At 42.6% G+C, this 16,212-nt stretch overlaps 1 protein-coding gene across 1 annotated transcript; it reads left to right on the top strand.

Moving 5' to 3' along the window:
- The first annotated feature begins 5,596 nt into the window (after window positions 1–5,596).
- Window positions 5,597–6,549, top strand: LOC122120298 (olfactory receptor 4D1). The gene has a single exon (XM_042694509.1). It carries the CDS (start codon window positions 5,611–5,613, stop codon window positions 6,547–6,549), a length of 939 nt encoding a protein of 312 aa, XP_042550443.1. The 5' UTR covers window positions 5,597–5,610.
- The last annotated feature ends 9,663 nt before the right edge of the window (window positions 6,550–16,212 follow it).

Genomic DNA, 16,212 nt, shown 5'->3' with positions numbered 1-16,212 from the left:
TCTTGGTAAAATTCGATTGGGTTTAAAGACTAGAAGACAGAAGGGAAGAAAAGCTAAACAGTTTAATGGATCCATGGGAGATAACTGTCCATTGTGCTGAAGAGCGAGTCAGAGGCTCTCAAGGTCTGGTCCTCAAATCGGTGAAATACATTTTCTCAGAATCTGAGAATGTGTTACAAATGCAGATTCTTGTTCAGATTTTACCTGTTGAATGACAAGGCACCAATCTGCTTTTACAAACCCTTCAGGAGATTCTCTTGAGGGTCATTCTAATAGCACACTTGCTATTCTAACAAGAGTTTCTTTGGAACTTCTCAGATTCTATTTCATTGGAAGTCCTCTTGTATTTTGGTTCTTGGCCTGAAAATGCCTAAATTTTTTAGTGTTCTTGCTACTTTAGGTCCCCAAGGAAGACCTCTCAAGCAGTATGTGTTTTGAGACATATGGAAACTTTTTAACAACTCCCCTTGCTGCATTGGCCCCAGTGGTAATCAGCCCAGCTCTGCTTCCTGACTCCTGTCCAACAACTGTTCCTCAAGAATGCTCCCTCTTCCTCTCACTGGCCCCCTCCCCACTGGGTAAACACAGGAGGGACAGCCAGGGACAAGGAAGCTGCAGCTGCAGCAAAGGTTCTCCCAGAAGATGCAGACCTGACTGAAGACCCAGGCTGGAGGCTGGCCTGAAGGAAGGTGAGAGATGGGGTCAGCAGCCTGCATGAAGTCAGCTGTATGAAGGATCTTGCAGCAGCTGTGGGAAGGCTGGAGTGACAGTTCAGGGAGCTGATGGGCATAAGTCTGGAGTTGAAGAAACATTTGGGAAGTCCTGTAGGAGGGACGTGATGTGGAAAACAGGTGTCCCAGTTCACCCATGAAAACAAGCAAGCATAGACTGGACCCTATGGTCTAGAGAGAGGATACTGAGGGTAAAGGTTGAGAAGAATGAGGAAAATTACCATGAAATTCTCCACATCATCCTACACAACAAAGTTGCAATGCTAATACATTAACCCTGCAAATAGTGTTTGAATGATTACTAAATCATTGTTTCTGTCACAGATGCTGCGCTTATGTTGTTACTCAATTTGCAATCTAGTTAAAAGACAAAGGAAAACTGAGTAGTGCTAAATGAAGTGTTATTGGAACCTATAGAAATAAAGCATTAATCCTTGAGGGGAGAAATGGGGAAAGAGCCAAATGTAAGCACACATTTCTGTGCTTTTGAAAGAAAAAAAAAAAACCAGTGAAGGATATGTACGAAACCAAATTGTTAGTAAAGATACAGACGCACCCAATCAGATGGCATATGGAGGGACTACAAGTTCCCTAGATAGCCATTGGCTCCTGGGATTTAAGAATACTGATTAAAAGGTATATGGGGCTACACTTTACAACCTTGTATGAGAGGAAGTTGCATATACATATCTAGGTATGTTCAATCTTAATTCTCTCTACAGAGCATTTTAGGTGGATTCTAAGGGCTGAAGTTTAAGCTGTGGGCACTAAACAGCCAATAAAGATTATTAAAAGAGATCTAGAGCTGGGCACTTGTGACTCATGCCTGCAATTCTAGTTATTCAGAAAGGTGAGATCTGAGGATTGCACTTCCAGGCCAGGCCAGCCTCGACAGGAAAGTGTGTGAGACGCCTCTCTCCAATTCACTTCCAAAAAGCTAGAAGGAGAGCTGTGTTCAACTGGTAGGTTGTTATCCTTGAACAACAACAACAAAAAGCTCAGGAACAGTGCCCAGCCCTGAGTTCAAGCCCCAGGACCGGCACACATACATAAAAAGAGGGCTGAGCATTGTGGCTTACATTTTAGCCACTTAGTAAGCAGAAATTGGGAAGATTGTGATTTGAGGCCAGCCCAGGTAAAAAGTTAGACTGTCTCCCAACAGAACAAGCTGTATATAGTAACACACACACATGTAATGCCAACTACCCAGGAGATATAGATAGGAGAATCATATTCCAAGGCCCACCCTGGGCAAAATGCAAGACTTTATTTGAAAAATAATTAAAACAAAAGTGCTAGGTATGTGGTTCAAGTGGTACAATACAGGATTAAGCCACAAGAGGCCTGGAGTTCAAACCCCAGTGCTACAAACAAGAAAGAGGCATGAGCAGATTAGTATTCAAAAAACTCTCATGGGCAAATGTGTGAAAGAAATGTAAGAGTGCAAACAAGGAGATGAAGAATGACAAGAAGATGGTCACCAGGAAACGAGATTGTAGCAGGCTAAAGGAAAGAGACCATCTGGAGAGGAGGGACTGCCCTGAAACTCTCTTCCTCCATTTATTGGCTTCTGCAATTGGATCCATTCTTTCTTCCACTCAAAGATTTCCATTGTCATCCTCCTCCATATGTTCTGTCACCCCATTTCTGTTCTTTGTAATCTTCCTTTACTTCATCTATTCCCACTTATTTGTATCCAAATTCTTCTTTCCTCTACCCTTAGTTTTGTTGTTGTTGTTGTTTTGGGCCCAGTTGTGGGGCCTGAACTCTGGGCCTGGGCACTGTCCCTCAGCATTTCAGCTCAAGGCTAGCGCTCTACCACTTGAGCCACAGAGCCACTTCTGGCTTTTTTCTTTTTGCTTATGTGGTGCTGAGAAATCGAACCCAGGGCCTCATGCATGCAAGGTGAGCACTCTACCACTGAGCCACCTTCCCAGCCCCATGAGGACCATTTATGTGAAGGGCTCTATGTGCACCAGAACACTACGTAGTATGCATCGTACTGGACTTATACTGAAATCACAACACATGTGAGACATTTATCCACCCCTGTGAAGAAATTCCAGTGCATGAAAATGTTACAGAAGGGCTGATTACTCTTGAACCTTCAAAGAGGGGTAAAATTCAGATAGGTGAACAGGACCAAAAGAATCCGGGTGCAGTACCAAGCAGATGAAAGATACTAAAACCTGAGAGCCAGGATCAGTGTAGAGCAGAGCAAGGAATAAAAGGAATGTAGTTAGGAGAGAAGGTTCTGTGTCCATCAGACCTTGTTCAGAATCTGCATTTGGCTACTGATTCTAGGTGATCTTTTTCTGTTTCAGTTTACTTAGGTGTGAGGTGGAGATCATTCATAGTATGTAGAATGTCTTTAGAAGCATTAAATAGGATGGTGTTTATAAAATGTTTAGTGTAGTGCCCAGGACATAACAAACACTCCATAAACCTTTACTACTATGATGAGAATGACTCCAATAACAATAGATGATTATTGTTGCCACCAATAAGTGGCAAAGGAGCCTACAACGAATAGTAGGAGCCAGTTTGTGAAGAAGCACTTGAAAAATACATCTACATATGCTCTACATATGTGGATGATAAAGATCCCTAAAAAAAAACATTTTTAAAAAAATATTTTGAGCCAAAGGGGAAGGTGTGTTTTAGGAAGCAGCCATATGTACTATGTTGTAACTTAACAGGGGCCATAATCTTAATAAGGACAAAGGCAATAAGGTAAGATCATGAGCTAGGTGCCAATGGCTCATGGCTGAAATCCTAGCTACTCAGGAGGCTGAGATCTGAGGTTCACAGTTCAGAGCCAACCCAGGTAGAAAAATCCCTGAGATTCTTATCTCCAATTAACCATCAGAAAACCAGAAGGTGAACCGTGGCTCAAAGTGGTAGTGTTTGCCTGGAGCAAAAGAGATCAGGGACAGTGCCCAGGCCCTGAGTTCAAGCCCCAAGACCAACCGGAAAAAAAAAAAGAATGAACATGCTGTTACCATTTCAGCAGTCAGCAATCAAGTGGGTGGGTTAGGGTTGGTGTGTAAGATCAGAGGTTTTTCTTTTTTGGGGGGAGGTCCGGTCGTGGGGCCTGAACTCTGGGCCTGGGCGCTGTCCCTCAGCTCTTCAGTTCAAGGCTAGCACACTATCACTTGAGCCACAGCGCCACTTCCGGCTTTTTTCTTTTTGCTTATGTGGTGCTGAGGAATCGAACCCAATGCCTTGAGCATGCAAGGCAAGCGCTCTACCACTGAGCCACCTTCCCAGCCCAATCAGAGGTTTTTCAAAGAGAACCCATGCCATTGAAGCTGTTGCCCATCCAGTTTAGCCTTGGTGATGTGGTAGAGCAGGGCCGCAAGACCAGAGACAGAGTACATGACCTCTGTTGTTTCACAATTACTGCCTCAGGAAGTACCTGCCGACTTCTGCCTGTCTCCACACTCCCTTCCTTGATGTGCCTGAATAGGTCCATTCGAACCCTGTTTCAGCACCTGCTTTCCAGGGAAGAACTTCCAGGGGCTCCCAGTGAGTCATAGGGATGCTTTTCAAATCATCATATGTGGAGAGTTGGGAAAAAACACAGAATAAACCAAGAGCCTCTTCCTGGAGCATCATCTCTACATAAATACTGGAGGACAAATATGAAAATAAGCATGACGATGTTTGTGGTATTTGTAATCCCTCATAGATCATTTAAACCAACATTCTGTTTATAGTTCTCTAGAGAGGTTGACTTTTACAAAATTTGTGTTCACTTTTCTTGGAAGAACATCAGTGCATTTGCTGTGGTCCTCCAATGTATCCAATGAGAATCAAGGACAAGAGAGCTTTTCATGTTCTATTGTCTCCCTAAGGAAGGGCCTCAGGACACATTTTCCTGAAAAAAAAATTGCAATCTAAGGAAATGGGTTTTAATGCTAAAAACACAAGTTTCTTTTTTTTCAAGTGTTTATTCTACAATTTTCACTTAGTGAACTGAAGGATTGTTTTCCTCTTTGTACTTTTTTACTGTAACATTGGTCTTACCAATGAGAGTTTTACAAGCCACAATTCTTAAAATGTTCCCAAAGACTGTCCAACGATATGTGTTTTATAGGAAATTTGCAGAAAATTTGTTTTGAGCTTCTTAGGGTTCTCCAGTAAATATCCAATGGCAACAAATGTCATTAGAGAAATATTTATGTGGAAAATGTGGGAAGCACTAATCATCCCAGCTTCCTTACCCCATCTTTCTTTTCTTTTTCTTGGTCGAAGACTGGAACTCAAACTTAGTACCTTATGTTTTTGCTCAGTGACTAGCACTCTATCAACTGAGCTGTACCTCCAACCCCCTCTACATCTTTATATACAAATTTGTACATAATAATTTCTTCTAACACATACTTCTCTTCCTTCAGCAACAAAGCCTACATGGACCTTCAAACTCCTGCCATGAAGCATTTGTTCATTTATGTTGTTAGTCTCTAATTTGCATCATCTCACCATTTCTTCACATAGGTTCATAAGGTTTGTGGTCTTGGGTACATGTTGGCATTAATGGACTCAAGTAGATTGGGGGAAGGGGGTCCGTGGTTCACATGGCAGTATGATAGGCATAGCAGCTATGAAAAGGAATCAGAGGTGAATCTGAGCATAGCATAGCATGGTCCAAAGTCAGGAAAAATCTAACCTATAAATGCATGGATTATGGCTTGTGTTGGATGTGGTTAGGGGCATGAATCTGTGGAGCTCTATGCCTCACAAAAGGCTTTCCTAAGCTGAATTAGAATGACTTCGGTCAATTCAATCCAATTCTCCAAAGAAAAATGATTACAGTTGTATGGCTTTCTTTTTGTTTGCTCTCTTTCTCTCCCCGCAGGCGCATGGGGAAAAGCCCATGGAACCACAGAACACCACATGGGTGTCAGAGTTTGTCCTTCTAGGGTTCTCACAGACCCGAGGGCTCCAGAAATTTCTGTTCTTAGTGTTCCTGTTTGTCTACATCATCACGGTGGTGGGAAACCTCCTCATCATGGTGACAGTGACTCTGGATCCCCGCCTCCATATGCCTATGTACTTCCTGCTCCGAAACCTGGCAGTCATAGACCTCTCTTATTCCACAGTCACCTGCCCAAAGATGCTGGTAGACTTCCTTCATGAGACCAAGACGATCTCCTACCAGGGATGCATGCTCCAGATCTTCTTCTTCCACCTCTTGGGAGGAGGGACTGTCTTCTTTCTCTCAGTGATGGCCTATGACCGCTACGTAGCCATCTCTAGGCCCCTCCACTACATCACCATCATGAACACGCGACTGTGCGTGGGGCTGATCATGGCTGCCTGGATAGGGGGCTTTATCCATTCCATTGTCCAGCTAGCACTGATGCTCCCATTGCCCTATTGTGGCCCCAATGTCCTAGATAACTTCTACTGTGATGTTCCCCAAGTGCTGAGGCTCGCCTGCACGGACACCTCCCTCTTAGAGTTGCTCATGATCTCCAACAGTGGGATGCTGGTTCTCATCTGGTTCTTCCTCCTCCTCATCTCTTATACTGTCATCCTGGTAATGCTCAGGTCCCACTCAGGGCAGGCGAGGAGGAAGGCAGCTTCCACCTGTACCACGCACATCATTGTGGTGTCCATGATCTTCATTCCCTGTATCTATATCTACTCCAGACCCTTCACACCCTTTCCCTTAGACAAGGCTGTATCCATCAGCTACACAGTGATGACTCCCATGCTCAACCCCATGATCTACACTCTGAGGAACCAGGAGATGCAGGCTGCCATGAAGAGATTAGCCCAACACCTCACAAAAGGCCGTAGGGAATACTGAACTTCAAACAGACTTTAAATGACTTTAAATGACTTGGAGATAGTCCAGGTGAAAAGTGGGGCAAATTATAAGTACAATAAAACAGACTATACTAAGATTTCTTCAAGTCCTACTCCCATGTCAAGCATTTTCACACCTGTTTTTTGTTTGTTTGTTTTGCTGGTTGTGGGACTTGAACTCTGGGCCTGGGCACTGTCTCTGAGCTGCTTTTGCTCAAGGTGAGGGCTCTACCACTTAAGCCAAAGTGCCACTTCTGGGGTTTTCTTTGAGTAGTTTATTGGAGATAAGAAGCTCATGAAGTTTCTTGCCTGGACTGGCTTCATAAAATGCGATCCTCAGATTTTAGGCTCTTGAGTAGCTAGGATTACAGGCATGAGCCACCGTCACCCAGCTGTATTTTCACATCTTTAATTCATTCTTGCAAACCATCATTGTAGCCAGGTACTACTGGCTCATGCCTGTAATCCTAGTTACCCAGGAGTCTATGAGGATCAAGGTTCAAAGCCAGACCAGCTAGGAAATCCCATGTGGCTCTTATCTCCAATTAAGCACCAAAAAAAAAGGAAGTGGAGCTATGTCTCAATTCTAGCTGAGCAATAGGAGCTCAGGGACAGCACCCAGGTCCTGAGTTCAAGCCCCAGGACTGGCACAAAAAATCACTCTTTTTATTACCACTATTACTACTACTATTACTACTACAGGTTAATTTTGAAAATGAGAATATTCCGAGCATAGCAAAATTTGCTACAAAAGTGACCAAACTTGGTTCCACTGACTTTAAGTTCAGTTGCCAGATATGGAGGTATTTGAAACTCAGACTCTCTAACCTCCTAGAAACCTTTCAGATTTCCTCATCTGTTGATTATCTTTATGTTCAATGGTTATGTTCCATTTTAATGCAAGGACACTCATATTCTTTTCACTTCCTTGTCTCCCCACATCATTCTACACCTTAGTATTTACAGAGTGGCCTGATTTTCAACATTGTATAAACATTTCCCACAGTAGCAATTCCCCTTCACATTTTTCCTCTTTCTCTGTCAGATACCTCTTCAATATCTTTAAACCATGCTCCTAACCTGCTATGTGTCCCCCAGAAGATTAGATGTTTGAGGAAATTTAATCCCCAAATTCACTTGTGATTGGTGTTTAGAGGAGAAGCTTTTGGAGGATACTTAGGGTCAGATGAAAACATAAAGATTTATAAGAACAAGAAAGGAGACTTGAGCCTACAAGCTCCTTATTTCTTCCTATGATGCCCTCTTCCATGTTATGATAGGGCAAGACATTTCTCACTCAAAGTTAATGTCCTTCTATAATGTTCTTCCCAGTCTCCAGAATTGTGAGAATTAAATTTCTTGCCTTTCTAATGTACTTAGTCTATGGTATTCAGTAGTGAAAATAGAAAAAAAGATTAAGACAATGGCCAATATAATAGTATTAAGAGGCAGAGACTTTAGAGCTTACTAGACTGGACAGGCTCCTCCTTTGTGAATGGATTGCTTGTCCTTTGGCTTTCTGCCTTGTAAGGACATAGTAATGCTTCCAAGGTACCATATTGGAAGCAGAAGTCATTACTTGGTCTGTGGTTACTTGTGTCCCAGTGGAATAGGTTCAGATGCCCATCCTGGAAAAAGAGTCAGAAATGAATGCTGGTAAAATCAGAAAAGGTGCTTTATTCTCAGTATGGCAACTCTGGGAAGAACAGAAATCTGTCTTCAAAGTGCTTAGAGCATCTTGATGTTATTTGAAAAGAGAAACAAAGGCAAGGGTTATTGGTTTTCATGGAAGCAATCCTGGTCAGAATAATCAAATGATACTAGTTTAACAACTGGAGAAAAGAGAAAGTATCTCTTTTATTTCGTTTTTTTTTTCTGGTACTGGAGCTTGAACTCAGGGCTGGGCACTATCCCTTCACCTTTTTGCTCAAAGCTAGTGCTCTACTACTTGAGCCACATCTCCATTTCTATCTTTTTGGTAAGAGTTTCACGGACTTTTTCTACTAGCTGGCTTAGAACCATGATACTCAGATCTTAGCTTCTTGAGTAGCTAAGATTATAGCTGAGCCACTGGTGCCAGCTTGGGGGAATTATCTTAGCCAACTATATTATTCAAGTTGAAGACCAAGTTAGTGGATTCAGTAACTCAAAGTTTTATGGTTCTATACTGGCTGCTATACAATGCCTTAAACTTTTCCCTCATGAGAAATTTGGCAGTCAAAGCCCTAAGTTTCATAACATTATACTCTGGTAATATAATATAGTGAGAAGAGGGGAAGTGTTTTCCTTTGTGGAGGAGAAATGCAGAAATTCCTTAGAAGCATCTTAGGAGACTTTTCATATGACCTGACTGGCTAGCACTGGGTCATACCGTCAACCCAGTCTGGGGAAATGGAAAAGTGAATGTCTAGACTTTTCAAACAAAAAATAGAGGATAGTGAATGGCAAACAATGTCTTCCACGTGAGAATAAGCCTCTGGTAGCATGAAGAGACATAGTGGACTTGAATAAAAAGTCATAACAATGAGAAAACTCTGCCATGGGTGGAGGCCATAAAACCAAACATCTAAGCAAGCTGACAAGGACAGCCCAGTGGAGCTGGAGAGTACTGGTCCAAGTGAAAGGGAAATCTTGCCCCTAGCCTTCTTCCTTACCTCAGTGAAGACTTCCGCCAGCTAAGTGCTGACAGAGAAGTCAGAAAGATTTTTAGAGATATTAAGACCCTTAATAGACAGGCCCTGGTCATTGCTCCAAGTTAGCATTTGAGGAACTTCTTACAAAACAACTGAGCTGATGATCCTGGAGAGGCTATGAGTTCCCAGGCCCTGCTAATGTACGGTGGGTCCAACAAGCTTTTGAGTGGTTTCATTTTCTTTTTGTGGTTGTTGTTGTTGTTTATATTGTTTCTTTTTTCATTTTGTTTTGTTTTTTCTTTTCTTTCATTTATTTATTTTTGTGAAAAGTACTATACAGAAGAATTACAGTTACATTTGCAAGATAATGAGTACATTTCTTATCAAGCATTGTGGCCTCCGCCTTTGTTTCCCCTTCCCATCCTTTCCCATCCTCCCCCCTCGTCCCCCCCAACTCTCCCCACCCCCCTCATGAAAGTTGTAAAGTTCGTTTTCGACATAAAGACTTGTACATCTCATTGTTGCAATGGGTCCACCTGTATCCCTATTTAAACGATTTCTTTTTCCCCTTCCCCTCCACAAATTATACCGACATCAAATACAGTGAAAGCAGGGGTTATACTGTGGGGGAGGGACATACAAAGCAACGAAGAAATAATCTTATAAATGTGTTAGAAACAATCGCTTAAAAGAAAAAAAGTTTGAATACATATCTTAGGGTTCATTTTCCTAACATCATCTTGGTTTAATTCTCAATAGTAATGCTTAGCTACAGACCACTGGGCAGGTGAAGGGAAATTCCAACTTAAGAGACAGACACTGAAACAATCCCCAAAATGAAAAAAAAGGAATTCCAAGAAAACAGACAAAATTCAAGGGGAAAAACTCAACTTTAAAAATGTTGTATTTTGGGCTGGGGAGGTGGCTCAGTGGTAGAGCGCTTGCCTTGCAAGCAGGAGGCCGTGGGTTGGATTCCTCAGCACCACATAAGCAAAAAGAAAAAAAGCCAGAAGTGGCGCTGTGGCTCAAGTGGTAGAGCGCTAGCCTTGAGCTGAAGAGCTGAGGGACAGCGCCCAAGCCCAGAGTTCAGGCCCCACAACCGGACCTCCGACCCCCAAAAATGTTTTATTTTAGTTGAACTTTTCAATTTGAAGTAATTTAATTCAAAGTAATATACACTGACCTGAAGTCGTAAGGAAAGTTTTCATGCACCATTTGCTCAGTTTCTCCCCTTGGTCACAGCTACAAGAAATGTTTGTTTTCCCCAAAATTCATGTTATAAAACTAATTTGAAGTCAAGTGCTGATGGCTCACACCTGTAATCCTAACTACTCAGCAGGCTGAGATCTGAGGATCACAGTTTGAAACCAGCCAGGGAAAGAAAGTACATGAGATTCTTATCTCCAATTAATTATCAAAAAAAGCTGAAGATGGAGCTGTGGTTCAATAGTAGATTGCTAGCCTGAGCAAACAGTCCAGGGTTAGCAACCAGGCCCTGAGTTCAAGTCATAGGACTGGCAAGAAAGAAGAGAGAAAGGAAGGAAGGAAGGAAGGAAGGAAGGAAGGAAGGAAGGAAGAAAGGAAGGAAGGAAAGAAGGAAGGAAGAAAAAAAGGAAGAAAGGAAGAAATGAAGAAAGAAAGAGAGAGACAGACAGACAGAAAGAGGAAGGAAGGAATGAAGAAAGAGAAAAAAGGAAGGAAGGAAGAAGGAAAGAAAAAAGAAAACTAATTTGATGACTTTTGAGAGTCATTAAGTCCAATAATCTGAAGAAGATTTTGCCCTTATTAAACAGACCCTGCAGAGAGGTTTCTCTTCCTTCTGACAAGTTGAGAACATATAGAAAAGAAAACATCTATAGAAGGAAACTGGCCTTAATGAGCCATCTAACCTGCAAGCACCTTGATATCACACTGACCAACCTCCAGAACTATAATACATGTCTGTTGCTTGTGATCAAAGCCACTAAGTCTATGATGTGCCATTGTAGCCAATCAAGTGGACTAAGATAGAAATATCTTTTAAAATGATTACATAGCTGGACACCAGTGGCTCACACCTATCATCCTAGCTACCCAGGAGGCTGAGATCTGAGGATCACAGTTCCATTCAGTCAGGAAGGTCTATGGAACTCTTATCTCCAATTAACAGCAAAAAGTTGCAAATGGATCTGTGGTTCAACTGGTTGCACACTAGCCTAAAGCACAAAAATCTCAGTAACAGACCTCAGGCCCAGGACTGCCACACAAAAAAATGATGATATCATAATGAGAGTATTAACACTGATACATTCATGGCACAGAACAGGAAAAGTTTATAATCATATAATATCCAAAATTGCATGAAACAAGATTGTTATGCCCTTTTAGGATGGTACAATCAGAGAATGACTGTCTTGCTTTGAAGACAGCCATGATTTATGTTGAAAGAATACTGGCTCTTAGCCAGGCACCGGTGGCTTATGTCTGTAATCCTGGCTACTCAGGAGGCTGAGATCTGAGAATCATGGTTTGAAGCCAGCCCTGGCAGGAAAGTTCATGAGACTTTTTCCTCCAATTAACTACCAGAAAACTGGAAGTGCACCGTGGCTCAAGTGGTAAGGCACTTGCCTTGAACTGAAGAGCTCAGGGACAGTACCCAGGCCCAGAGTTCAAGCCTCATGACCTACAAAACAGAACATATCAAAACAGAAAACAAAACTACTGGCTCTTTATACACAGTGTGAGTAGTGAATACACTCTGGTGGTCTGGTCAGCAAACTGAAGGACAAGATTTGTGAGTTACAAAGTTTCTGTTGTATACAAGCTATTTTCCAACTGTGACTCTGTCTTGGTAAATTTCGATTGGGTTTAAAGACTAGAAGACAGAAGGGAAGAAAATCTAAACAATTTAATGGATCCATGGGAGATAACTGTCCATTGTGCTGAAGAGCGAGTCAGAGGCTCTCAAGGTCTGGTCCTTAAATCGGTGAAATACATTTTCTCAGAATCTGAGCATGTGTTACAAATGCAGATTCTTGTTCAGATTTTACCTGTTGAATGACAAGGCACCAATCTGCCTTTTACAAGCCCTTCAGGAGATTCTCTTGAGGGTCATTCTAGTAGCACACTTGCTATTCTAACAAGAGTTTCTTTGGAACTTCTCAGATTCCATTTCATTTGAAGTCTTCTTGTATTTTGGTTCTTGGCCTGAAAATGCCTAAATTTTTTAGTGTTCTTGCTACTTTAGGTCCCCAAGGAAGACCTCTCAAGCAGTACGTGTTTTGAGACATATGGAAACTTTTTAACAACTCCCCTTGCTGCATTGGCCCCAGTGGTAATCAGCCCAGCTCTGCTTCCTGACTCCTGTCCAACAGCTGTTCCTCAAGAATGCTCCCTCTTCCTCTCACTGTCCCCCTCCCCACTGGGTAAACACAGGAGGGACAGCCAGGGACAAGGAAGCTGCAGCTGCAGCAAAGGTTCTCCCAGAAGATGCAGACCTGACTGAAGACCCAGGCTGGAGGCTGGCCTGAAGGAAGGTGAGAGATGGGGTCAGCAGCCTGCATGAAGTCAGCTGTATGAAGGATCTTGCAGCAGCTGTGGGAAGGCTGGAGTGACAGTTCAGGGAGCTGATGGGCATAAGTCTGGAGTTGAAGAAACATTTGGGAAGTCCTGTAGGAGGGATGTGATGTGGAAAACAGGTGTCCCAGTTCACCCATGAAAACAAGCAAGCACAGACTGGACCCTGTGGTCTAGAGAGAGGATACTGAGGGTAAAGGTTGAGAAGAATGAGGAAAATTACCATGAAATTCTCCACATCTTCCTACACAACAAAGTTGCAATGCTAATACATTAACCCTGCAAATAGTGTTTGAATGATTACTAAATCATTGTTTCTGTCACAGATGCTGCGCTTATGTTGTTACTCAATTTGCAATCTAGTTAAAAGACAAAGGAAAACTGAGTAGTGCTAAATGAAGTGTTATTGGAACCTATAGAAATAAAGCATTAATCCCTCAGGGGAGAAATGGGGAAAGAGCCAAATGTAAGCACATATTTCTGTGCTTTTGAAAGAAAAAAAAAAAAACCAGTGAAGGATATGTAGGAAACCAAATTGTTAGTAAAGATACAGACGCACCCAATCAGATGGCATATGGAGGGACTACAAGTTCCCTAGATAGCCATTGCCTCCTGGGATTTAAGAATACTGATTAAAAGGTATATGGGGCTACACTTTACAACCTTGTATGAGAGGAAGTTGCATATACATATCTAGGTATGTTCAATCTTAATTCTCTCTACAGAGCATTTTAGGTGGATTCTAAGGGTTGAAGTTTAAGCTGTGGCCACTAAACAGCCAATAAAAATTATTAAAAGAGATCTTGAGCTGGGCACTGGAGACTCATGCCTGCAATTCTAGTTATTCAGAAAGCTGAGATCTGAGGATTGCAGTTCCAGGCCAGGCCAGCCTCGACAGGAAAGTGTGTGAGACGCCTCTCTCCAATTCACTACCAAAAAGCCAGGAGGAGAGCTGTGTTCAACTGGTAGGTTGTTATCCTTGAACAACAACAACAAAAAGCTCAGGGACAGTGCCCAGCCCTGAGTTCAAGCCCCAGGACCGGCACACATACATAAAAAGAAGGCTGAGCATTGTGGCTTACATTTTAGCCACTTAGTAAGCAGAAATTGGGAAGATTGTGATTTGAGGCCAGCCCAGGTAAAAAGTTAGACTGTCTCCCAACAGAACAAGCTGTATATAGTAACACACACACATGTAATGCCAACTACCCAGGAGATATAGATAGGAGAATCATATTCCAAGGCCCATCCTGGGCAAAATGCAAGACTTTATTTGAAAAATAATTAAAACAAAAGTGCTAGGTATGTGGTTCAAGTGGTACAATACAGGATTAACCCACAAGAGGCCTGGAGTTCAAACCCCAGTGCTACAAACAAGAAAGAGGCATGAGCAGATTAGTATTCAAAAAACTCTCATGGGCAAATGTGTGAAAGAAATGTAAGAGTGCAAACAAGGAGAAGAAGAATGACAAGAAGATGGTCACCAGTAAACGAGATTGTAGCAGGCTAAAGGAAAGAGACCACCTGGAGAGGAGGGACTGCCCTGAAACTCTCTTCCTCCATTTATTGGCTTCTGCAATTGGATCCATTCTTTCTTCCACTCCAAGATTTCCATTGTCATCGTCCTCCATATGTTCTGTCACCTCATTTCTGTTCTTTGTAATCTTCCTTTACTTCATCTATTCCCACTTATTTGTATCCAAATTCTTCTTTCCTCTACCCTTAGTTTTGTTGTTGTTGTTGTTTTGGGTCCAGTTGTGGGGCCTGAACTCTGAGCCTGGGCACTGTCCCTCAGCATTTCAGCTCAAGGCTAGCACTCTACCACTGAGCCACCTTCCCAGCCCCCCTTAGTTTTTTTCAACATGTACAAAAATTTATGTTCTGACAGAACATCAGAGTTTCCTCAAACAATCATTATGGATTTTCTTAGTGGTAGTACTGGTCTTTGAACATAGGATTAAGATTTTCTAGCCAAGCAATCTACCATGTAGCCATGTCTCCTTCCTCTTCTCACCTTTGCATTGCTGCTTATTATTATTATTATTATTATTATTATTTGCCAGTACTGGGGCTTGAATTCAGAGCCTTAGCCCTGTCCCTGATCCTCTCTGTACTCAAGGCTAGCACTCTACCACTCGAGCCACAATACCACTTCTACTTCCTTCTGTTTATGTGGTAATGAGTAATTGAACCCAGAGCTTCATGCATTTTAGCCAAGCACTCTACCACTAAGCCACATTCCCACCCAGCATTGCTTATTCTTGAGACAGGGCTTCATTTCATGCCTACTGGTATACCTGGACTTCTAGTCTTCTATTTTTCTCAGGCACGCTCCACCACATGGAGTCCTATGGACCTCTCCTCCTGGACCTCAAAAGATCCTCTCAATCCCAGCTAGGATTATAAAAATGAGTCCTCTCATCATGAATTTTTCAATCTTATGAATCTATCTGCCCGATGTTCTTTCTGCCTCGCTGAATAAGGTGATCCTGCACAGAAGTGTGAGAAAAAGCTGCACAGTCCAGGGATCTAGCTGTGCTTACAGGTTCCCTGTAAGAATTTTCATAGCCTATCACCATTCACCCACCCTGCAGCCAATGGCAGCTCCTCAGCAAATACTGACTAGGACAAGAAAATACACATCCATGGCCCTAAAAACTTTTGATTGAATTGTGCAGTAAATCCATATAGTACATGGAAAGTCTGTTGACATTTGGACATGTTAAGTGTACAAATACTTCAACAAACTAAGAGCTCAGAAGCAGAGAGATGTCTATTTTTGTTGTTGTTGTTGGTCGTGGGGCTTGAACTCTCGGCCTGGGCATTGTCCCTCAGCTCTTCAGCTCAAGGCTAGCGCTCTACCAACTGAGCTACCGCACCACTTCAGGTTTTCTGGTGGTTTATTGGAGATAAGAGTTTTACGGACTTTCCTGCCCAGGCTGGCTCTAAACCACGATCCTCAGATCTCAGCCTCCTGAGTAGCTAGGATTACAAGCGTGACCCATCGGCGCCCAGTGAGAGAAGTCTTTAGAATAGACTATGTCCTAGAATTCATGTGAGTCTTTCTGTTTAAGCCCATAGAAAATTCAACTGAGCCTCGTGGTGGCTAACTTACAGATGTGGAAATGGACCTCTTGATAAAACCAGTGAGTGAAGTCTGAAGAAAATGGAAGACCTGAACTCCACTCCTCATCTGCCTTAATTCAAGTGCCTTCCCACCTCTGTGTCAAACTGTGAATGGCAGGTTGCATGTTCTCCTGGACGGTTTTCAAGTATCTCATGAACATGTCCTCCAGCACCCACTTACCAGCTCTTCAGAGACAAAGGCAGCCATAGATCTCAGGGTCTGCCCATGAGACTCATTCTCATACAGATGTGAACAACTTGGCTCTGAGCCTCTGCACACCAGAAGGGCACTGCAGACCCTATGCATCTATATCTAGGGTTCCTTCCTCTAGGTTGATGGAGAAGACAGC

This window comes from Dipodomys spectabilis, unplaced genomic scaffold (assembly GCF_019054845.1).
Source record: "Dipodomys spectabilis isolate Male_0828 unplaced genomic scaffold, ASM1905484v1 ptg000004l, whole genome shotgun sequence".
In the NCBI taxonomy this organism is placed as follows: Eukaryota; Metazoa; Chordata; class Mammalia; order Rodentia; family Heteromyidae; genus Dipodomys; species Dipodomys spectabilis.
This window is presented reverse-complemented; position numbering and strand designations above follow the sequence as displayed.